This window comes from Sapajus apella, unplaced genomic scaffold (genome assembly GCF_009761245.1).
Source record: "Sapajus apella isolate SASKATOON/1434 unplaced genomic scaffold, GSC_monkey_1.0 scaffold754, whole genome shotgun sequence".
NCBI classification, from domain to species: Eukaryota; Metazoa; Chordata; class Mammalia; order Primates; family Cebidae; genus Sapajus; species Sapajus apella.
Window position 1 is genome coordinate 3733 of NW_022437680.1, and position 10166 is coordinate 13898.

The following is a 10166-nucleotide window of genomic DNA, read 5'->3' on the forward strand; positions in this document are numbered from 1 at the left end:
TTTTTTTTTTTTTTTTGAGACGGAGTTTTGCTCTTGTTACCCAGGCTAGAGTGCAATGGCACGATCTCGGCTCACCGCAACCTCCGCCTCCTGGGTTCAGGCAATTCTCCTGCCTCAGCCTCCTGAGTAGCTGGGATTACAGGCACGTGCCACCATGCCCAGCTAATTTTTTGTATTTTTAGTAGAGACGGGGTTTCACCATGTTGACCAGGATGGTCTCGATCTCTTGACCTCGTGATCCACCCGCCTCGGCCTCCCAAAGTGCTGGGATTACAGGCTTGAGCCACCGCGCCCGGCCCCGTTTCTTTTTAATGTCTCAGCAGATTCAGAGACAGGTAACTTATATATGAAAGTTCTGGATGACGCAAACCAAAGGTTAAAGGCCAACACTGATAGAAATTTTAAATTGAATATAAGAAATGAGCCACTGATGTTAGTAAATTAAAAACATTTAACATCGGCCGGGCGTGGTGGCTCACAACTATAATCCAAGCACTTTGGAGGCCAAGGCAGGTGGATCACCTGAGGTCGGGAGTTCAAGACCAGCATGACCAACAGGGTGAAACCCCAGCTTTAAAAAAAAAAAAACAAAAAACATTTAACATCATTTTGGGTAATCCTTATGATAAACTAAATAATAATTTACAATGAAGATTAAGTAAAAATGTAACATTCACAGTTCAAACCCTTCTTGAATATCACAGATCAAAATTCACAAAAAAGCTGCAACAGTTTTCTATTACTTTTACTCTATATTTGGCACTTTGGAACTGAATGATTACTTGCTTAGTAAAGTTTCGAATAATCACCTTTGTGTTTCATGCATATTATGATCATTTGTGTTTTTTGTTTGTTCTATAGGCAGGGTCCCTTGCTCTGTCACCCAGGTTGGAGTACAGTGTCACGATCATAGCTCAATATTACCTCCATCTCCTAGGTTCAAGTGATCGTCTCACCTCAGCCTACTGAGTAGCTGGGAATGCAGGCACATGCCACTATGCTCTCCTAGTTTTAAAAATTTTTATAGGCTGGGCGCTGTGGCTCACGCCTATAATCCCAGCACTTTGGAAGGCCAAGGCAGGTGGATCAAGAGGAGTTTGAGACCAGCCTAACTATTATGGTGAAACGCCATCTCTACTAAAAATACAAAAATTAGCTGGGCATAGTAGCACACACCTGTAGTCCCAGCTGCTTGGGAGGCTGAGGCAGGAGAAATGCTTGAACCCACGAGGCGGGGCTGCAGTGAGCAGATATTGTCCCACTGCACTACAGCCTGGGTGACAGAGCAAGATTCTGTTTCAAAAAAAATTTTTTTTATAGAGATGGGACCTCGCTATGTGACCCCAGGCTGTTCTCAAACTCCTGAATTCAAGTGATCCTCCCACCTCAGCATCCCAAAGTGCTATGATTACAGGCATGAGCTCCCAATTGTTTACATGATAAAAAATGTAACTGACCTATTTACATTTACATTTTGTAAAGACAGGGTGGGTGCTGGGATTACAGGTGTGAGCCAGGAACAATGGCTCATACCTGTAATCCCAGCACCCGGCCTGTCTCTACAAAAATTTAAAAACTAGCAGAGTATGGTGGTGCATGCCTGTAGTCTTAGCTACTTGGGAAGCTGAGGTAGGGGATCATTTCAGCCTAGGAAGTTGAGGTTGCAGTGAGCTGTAATTGTACTACTACACTTCAGCCTGGGTAACACAGCAAAACCCTGTCTTAAAAAAAAAAGAAGTGTAAGCCCCAATGCTGCTTTCTCAAGTCCTCTAAGACACCTAGTAAACTAAAAGTTCTTACTTATAAATATATAAAATTAAAAGACTCTAGGCTGGGCACAGTGGCTCATGCCGGTAATCCCAGCACTTTGGGAAGCTAAGGTGGGCAGATCACACAAGGCCAGGAGTTCAAGACCAGTCTGGCCAACATGGCAAAACCCCATCTCTATTAAAAATACAAACATTAGCTGGGTGTGGTGGTATACGCATGTAATTGCAGCTACTTGTGAGGCCAAGGCAGAAGAAACAATTGAACCTGGGAGGCAGAAGTTACAGTGAGCTGAGATCACATCATTGCACTCAAGCCAGGGCAACAATGTAGAAACTTCATCTCAAAAAAAAATGTTGGCCGGGCGCGGTGGCTCAAGCCTGTAATCCCAGCACTTTGGGAGGCCGAGGCGGGTGGATCACGAGGTCGAGAGATCGAGACCATCCTGGTCAACATGGTGAAACCCCGTCTCTACTAAAAAATACAAAAAATTAGCTGGGCACGGTGGTGCGTGCCTGTAATCCCAGCTACTCAGGAGGCTGAGGCAGGAGAATTGCCTGAACCCAGGAGGCGGAGGTTGCGGTGAACCGGGACCCCCCCATGCCCCCCCGCCCGGGGAAAAAGAGCAAAACCCCATCTCCAAAAAAAAAAAAAAAAAAAAAAATGTTGTGGGCTGGGCACAGTGGCTGTCACCTGTAATCCCACTACTTTGGGAAGCCAAGGTGGGCAGATTACTTGAGGCCAGGAGTTTGAGACCAGGCTGGCCAACATGGTAAAATCCCATCTCTACTAAAAATACAAAAATTAGCCAGCTATGCTGGCACACACCTATAAACCCAGCTACTCAGGAGGCTGAGGCACAATAATCCCTTCAACCAAGGAGGCGGAGATTGCATTAAGCCAAAATCAGCCGGGCGCGGTGGCTCAAGCCTGTAATCCCAGCACTTTGGGAGGCCGAGGCGGGTGGATCACGAGGTCAGGAGATCGAGACCATCCTGGTCAACATGGTGAAACCCCGTCTCTACTAAAAATACAAAAAATTAGCTGGGCATGGTGGCACGTGCCTATAATCCCAGCTACTCAGGAGGCTGAGGCAGGAGAATTGCCTGAACCCAGGAGGCGGAGGTTGCGGTGAGCCAAGATCGCGCCATTGCACTCCATCCTGGGTAACAATTAAAAAAAAAAGAATTGTGAATAAAAGCAATTTGAAGAAAACATGACCTTCCTGATAACTTGAAATCACATTTCATAGTTCTCCATTACCACATCAGGCCGGCCCTGGTTGAAAGTCTAACTGCATTTTAGTAGTCTTTTATCTAATCTATGATTATACCAGGGTGGTATTACTAGGGTTTAATGGCTCTGGGATATTTTGGCCTCCTGAAATATAGTTCCAGGCTGAGTAAGGTGGCTCATGCCTGAAATCTCAGCACCTTGGGAGGCTGAGGGGGGTAGATGACCTGAGGTCAGGAGTTCAAGACCAGCCTGGTCAACATGGTGAAATCCCATTTCTACTAAAAACACAAAAATTAGCTGGGTGTGGTGGTGCACACCTGTAATCCCAGCTACACAAAAGGCTGAGGCAGGAAAACTGCTTGAACCTGGGAGGAGGAGGTTACAGTGAGCCAAGATCATGCCACTGCACTCCAGACTGGGCAACATAGCGAAACTCTGTCTCAAAAAAACAAATAAATAAACACATATATATATTTCCACATGGGTTTTGCCATGTTGCCCAGGCTGGTCTGACGCTCCTAGACCCAACCCAACTACCTCAGCCTCCCAAAATGTTGAGATTACAGGCATCAGCCACTGCACTTGGCCTAAATTCACTTTCATCTTATAAATACACATACTGGGCATGGTGGCACGTGCCTGTAGTCCTAGCTACTCGGAGGCTGAGGTGGGAGGATCACTTGAGCCCAGCAGTTCTGGGCTGTAGTGCACTATGCTGATCGGATGTCTGCACCAAGTTTGGCATCAATATGGTGGCCTCCTGGGAGCCGGGGACCACCAGGTTGCCTAAGGAAGGGTGAACCAGCCCAGGTCAGAAACGGAACAGGTCAAAACTCCCATGCTGATCAGCAGTGGGATTGCGCCTGTGAACAGCCACTGCACCCCAGCCTGGGCAACACAGCGAGACCCCATCTCTAAAATAAATAAATAAATATCTATACATTTTCAGTTTATCTCTCAGTATACTTACTCGCTAAGCTGAGGAAAATTTTTATATACCAAAAACATAACAAAAGCTGCAGATAAGAAAATGGACACCAATATAAGGAGTGACATTCTTGCTGATCCAGCTTCTGCCCAGGATTTTTCTGGAAGAAAAAAAAAAAGGCATAATTAAGATAAATATAAAGGAAGATGGTTGGGCGGGGTGGGGGCTCATGCCTGTAATCCTATTATTTTGGGAGGCCAAGGTAGACAGATCACCTGAGGTCAGGAGTTGGAGACCAGTCTAACCAACATGGAGAAACCCTGTCTCTACTAAAAATACAAAATTAGCTGGGTGTGGTGGCAGGTGCCTGTAGTCCTAGCTACTTCGGAGGCTGAGGCAGGAGAATCGCTTGAACCCATGAGGCAGAGGTTGCAGTGAGCTGAGATCGTGCCATTGCACTCCAGCCTGGGCAACAAGAGCAAAACTTCGCCTCAGAAAAACAAAACAAAACAAAATAAAGGAATACGTGCCAGTAAGTAATTTCTGTAAATGCTTTCCTTCCAGAAAATGGTGCCCACTTTTGCCTAAAATGATGTGACATTAAACCTAAGCACTGTACAGTACTTGAAGTTTATTAACTGAATACATTACTTTTGGAGACATCTCCATTTTAGAAGTATGAAAAAGTAGAACACCAGAATCTGTATCACTGACTTATTGATAAACCAAAGGGGAATAAGGAAGCAAGAGGGGAAGCAGAAAGATGAGGATGCCATTGCAGTGGCACAGGGGAGAACGGCAGGTGACTTGGCACATTGACTAAGGTGGGGAAAGAAAAGATGAATAGAGTGGACAGGTTAGATATGTTCAAGAGATAGTCTCAGCAGGACTTTTCAATGGATTGGTATGGTGGGTGAGGACAGAGGAATAAAGGATTATATCTAAGTTTCTGGCTTGGGCAACTTTCCATGGCGGTAATACTTTTTGAAGTATAGATGACTAGGGAATGAGATGGCGAAAAAAAGAACATTGTTCTAAATGCTTGAAAGTTTATCACATACTGTCAATTTCATATTTCTATACTGGGAGCCAACAGCATAGACAAAATGGCCCCTTTGGAAAAATGAGGTAATTTGGCAATTACTTCAACTGTTTTAAGAACACAGATATTCACAAATGCAACTGAAGAAATGTTATACTTTCTCTTTATACCAAAGGCATCAGAATATAAACTTGAATCTCAAATGTTCTGGGTAGCTCTGCAACTCCAACAGTGGGAGAATATTTGCAGTTCCTCAAAAGGTAATCTCAGTATTATCTTTAAAAAATGATATGAAAGATAAAAGTATGGAATGAGATCCAGGAAACAGTGAGTAGAAGAAAGTTCCTGTTTTGCCAGGAACTGGTCAATAGTGTGGAGGCCAGGATAGCTTTACATTGTGTTCCCTGGGAAAGAGGTAGGGATGGGTAACTCAATTTTTATTGCCTACATTTATCATTATACCTTGTATACATTGATAATACTCAAGAGGACGTAAAAATATGTACACTATAATTCAGATTTATTACTTTTAGTTCCCTGAGAATGAATTCAACTACTGCCCACGTGGCTTTCATACATGCTTTTATGAAGTAACCTAAAAGTATTAAACTGCCTATACTATACTAATTTAGCAAATCCTTCTTCATAAAAGTTTATAAATGTGCATTAGACAGCTATCATTGCTGCTCTACCCCATCTCCCTTCCCTTGTCCCATAAAGGGGCCAATCTCAGTAGCCCCTATTCTTACATTCTACCCTTCCAAACCCAGAAGACTGTCTGACGCAAGGTTAGACACCTGATCCAAGTAGAAGCAAATTATTACTGGCTGACCAGATTTTCTCTTGATAATTTGAACTAAAGTAAATACAGGTTGTCAAGGGATATTGGGACTTGGAGCTAAAAGGTTAAAGAGTGGAGGCCACAATAAGCCAAAGTGGTAAGCCGAAGACATATATGTACCAGAAAATAGGAGAGGTTGGAACAGAAACCCAGAGAAGCAGAACTGGGAAATACAGCTAACCTACTTGTTGATTCCTAACATTCCACTTTCCCTGACGCCTAACTATATTTCTTGCTCATAAATGCCAGTGAGATTGTCTCTTATATTCTTTTTCTCATTTTGTTATAACAATCTTCCTTTTTTTCTTAGTTTAAACTGATTTCTATTCCTTTCAACCAAAAAGTCTTGACTATAAAAGATAAGCTTCATTTTATCCCTTGTCTCACTACAACAATTGGAATTAGTAAAATTTTGCTAATTTTTTTACCCCCAAGAGACAGGGTCTCCCTATGTTGTCCAGGCTAGACTTGAACTCCTGGACTCCAGCAATCCTCCCACCTCAGCCTCTCAAGTAGCTGGGACTACAGGCATGTGCCACCGAGCCCTGGCTAGACATTACCAAATTCTATGTTGAACATGGAGAAACAGAAACAAACTAGCTTCTTGCTATTCAAAGAATGTTTGGTAGACTACATGAATCAGCATTACCAGGAAGCTTGCTGGAAATTCACATTCCCACTGAGGCAAAATTCCACATTTTAACGATACTCATGTGATCTTCACACACATTAAAGCTTGAAAAGCAAAAATCTGGCCCACTTTTACAGGTAAGAGGCCCAAAGAAGGAGAGTGTAATATATATCTATTAAAAAAAAAAAATTCCTGAGCCAGTGTGGTGGTGGTGGTGGTGGTGGTGGTGTACACCTGCATTCCCAACTACTCAAGAAGTTGTGCAGGACAATTACTTGAGCCCAGGACTTTGATTCCGGCCTGGGCAACACAGTGAGACCCCATCTCTAAAGGGAACCAAATAATGGGAAGTATATTTCCAAAGCATTTTAATATCTATTTATAATTAACCTGTAATTTCTGTTGAAATAAGAATTGCTTAGGTTAGTGCTTCAATAATACTAAACATAAATTACTCTTACCTATTCGTTAAATTTAGCAAGTTTTCTATAAGGTTTTAGTTATGTGAAAAACTCAATTATCTTTTCCAACTTTCAGTAATCTAAACAATCAATTTAGCTTTCCAACTAGTCCCTATTATTCTTTCTTTTTTTGAGGTGGAGTCTCACTCTGTTGCCCAGGCTGAAGTGCAGTGGTGAAATCTTGGCTCACTGCAACCTCCACCTCCTGGGTTCAAGTGATTCTCTTGCTTCAGCCTCCCAAGTAGCTAGGACTATAGGCATGTGCCACCATGCCCAGCTAACATTTTGTATTTTTAGTAGAGACAAGGTTTCACCATGTTAGCCAGGATGGTCTTAATCTTCTGACTCATGATCCACCCACCTCGGCCTCCCAAAGTGCTGGGATTACAGGTTTGAGCCACCGCGCAAGGCCCTTTTTTTTGTTTTTGAGATGGAGTCTTGCTCTGTCGCCTAGCCTGGAGTACAGTGTTGCGATCTTGGCTCATTGTAACCTCCGCCTCCCAGGTTCAAGCGATTCTCCCATCTCAGCCTCTGGAATAGCTGAGATTACAGGCATACACCACCAGGCCTGACTAATTTTTGCATTTTTAGTAGAAACCAGGTTTCACCATGTTTGCCAGGCTGGTCTCAAACTCCTGACCTAGGCGATCTATCTGCCCACCTCAGCCTCCCAAAGTGCTAGGATTATAGGCATGAGCCACCACGCCCAGCCTCCAACTAGTCCCTACTATTCTAATTTTGTTGTGTTTCATCTTAATCTCAAAAAGGAGATTTGCTCATATCTTACTTCTAAAATTTATTGCAGGAAGGAATAGGATCATAAAATAGTACAAAAGGTAACTTCGATGGAACAATAAACCAAGCATGCCTCTTAGTACTCTAGTTCATTAATCCACAGATGTACTAATACGTATGCTTTTTTGGAGCACAGAGAATTAAAAACACACTTTAAACATCTGAGGTAGGTCAAACATGAAAAGGTCTCTGCAGAATCTTCTAATAACATGCCAAACTGTCCATTACATTTTTGCATCTAATCCAATGCATATATCTTGAGGCCTCCTAACAAGTTATATTCACTCATAAGTTATATTCTTTAAAAAAGGAAAGCATAATCAACAAAAAGTTCCAAAAACATCAGGGTGTACTAAAACCAATTGAATCAAAAATGTTGTTTTGGTTTCTAAATATAAACCCATTTATTTATTTATTTATTTATTTATTTTTCTGAGGTGGCGTATCACTCTGTTGCCCAGGCTGGAGTACAGTGGTGCAATCATAGCTTACACTGCAGCCTTCAACTCCTGGGAGTTGAATGCCTTCAACTTCAATTCTTCTGCCTCAGCCTCCCAACTAGCTGGAAATACAGTTGTTTTTGACCATGCCTGGTTAACTGTATCTAGAGACCAGGTCTCATTATTTTGCCCAGGCTGGTCTTGAACTCCTGGCTTCAAGCGATCCTCCTGCCTCAGCCTCCCAAAGTGCTTGGATTACTGGCATGAGCCATCGAGCTGGGCTAGAAAACCTATTTTAAACACAAACTGTTTTCACAAGGTTAAAATAGTTATTCTTCTATTTTATTGAATAAAAACCTATTCAATAAAGTAAGTAAGAATGAGAGTAATACATATACATAAGTACTGACTTTTGGGGCAGAGTTTTCTATAGGCTGACATCAAAACAAAGACACATTATACACGTAAGTAGCCTATGTTTTTTCAGGATGTCCATTATGATAATTTGTAATCATAGGCTGGGTGCGGTGGCTCACTCCTGTAATCACAGCACTTTGAAAGGCCAAAGTGGGCAGATTGCCTGAGGTCAAGAGTACGAGGCCAGCCTAGCTAACATGGTGAAATCCCATCTCTATTAAAAATATAAAAAATTAGTAAGGCATGGTGGCACATGCCTGTAGTCCCAGCTACTGGAGAAGCTGAGGCACAAGAATTGCTTGAATCTATCAGGCAGAGGTTGTGTTGACCCAAAAGTGTGCCACTGCACTCCAGCCTGGGCGACAGAGCAAGACTCCATCTAAAAAAAAATTACAATTATAGGCTAATTATAGATATTAAACTGTTTTGGAGAGCTACTTCACATTATACACTTCTTAAAGGTATGGTAGTTTTTTTTTTTGTTTTTGTTTTTTGTTGTTGTTGTTGTTGGGGGTTTTTTTTGTTTTTTTGAGATGGAGTCTCACTTTGCCATCCAGGCTGGAGTGCAGTGGTGCAATCTCGGCTCACTACAACCTCTTCCTCCCAGGTTCACACGATTCTCCTGCCTTAGCTCCCTGAGTAGCTAAGATTACAGGCACACACCACCACATCCAGCTAATTTTTTGTATATTTAATAGAGACGGGCTTTCACTATGTTGGCCAGACTGGTCTTGAACTCCTGACCTCGTGATCTACCTGCCTTGGCCTCCCAAAGTGCTGGGATTTCAGGCGTGAGCAACCTCCCCCAGCCAAGGTATGCTGCTTTTAAATCCATCTAAAGGTATGCTACTTTTAAATCCAATTAACTTGCCCCAGCCCAGTTTTAACTTACTTTCTTGCTAGAACCAGGTCCAGAGTATAAAAAAGACTAACACAAGTAATTTAATATTATGAACATCTTTTATACCCTTAAAAACCATTAATAATTTTTTTTATCCTGAAGATACCTGCATACATAAGAATGACTTCTAAGAAAGAATGGCAGATCTTTCCCCCTTTCTTAGAACCTCTCTTTAGAACTTCTACTATGCAAGCTATGTACTTAAATATAGTTGCTTAGGGTTGTCTGCATCTATTAGGTTCCAAACGTTTTGTTCACTCTCTGCTCCTTAGAAGCTGATGCCACCATTAACTAGCTAGAATTCCCCTCCCCCCACCATGGAAGGGTAGAGTTAAAAGGGGCACAGAGTTTAAGGGAAAGCAAGATCACTAGGCTGGAGTGAAGGCAAGACTCATGGAGTTTATGGACATTTTATTGAAGATTAAAAGATGGGAAAAAGGGCTCGGTGCGGCGGCTCACACCTGTAATCCCAGCACTTTGGGAGGCTGAGGCAGGTGGATCACCTGAGGTCAGGAGATGGAGACCAGCCTGGCCAACAAGATGAAACCCTGTCTCTACCAAAAATGTAAAAACTTAGCTGGGTGTGGTGGCTGGCACCTGTAATCTCAGCTACTTAGGAGGCTGAGACAGGAGAATCACTCCATCTGGGAGGTGGAAGTTGCAGGCAGTGAGCCCAGATTATGCCATGCACTCCAGCCCAGGCAACA

General features: G+C 42.8%; 1 protein-coding gene across 3 annotated transcripts in view; it reads right to left on the reverse strand.

The window, feature by feature from the left end:
• TMEM41B (transmembrane protein 41B) overlaps positions 1 to 10166 on the reverse strand; it is a 19403-nt gene that overhangs the window by 909 nt on the left and 8328 nt on the right. For all 3 annotated transcript variants that reach the window (XM_032272616.1, XM_032272615.1, XM_032272614.1), the window contains one exon: positions 3974 to 4091. In XM_032272616.1, coding sequence (XP_032128507.1) covers positions 3974 to 4091 — 118 coding nt within the window. The remainder of the gene's footprint in view (positions 1 to 3973; positions 4092 to 10166) is intronic.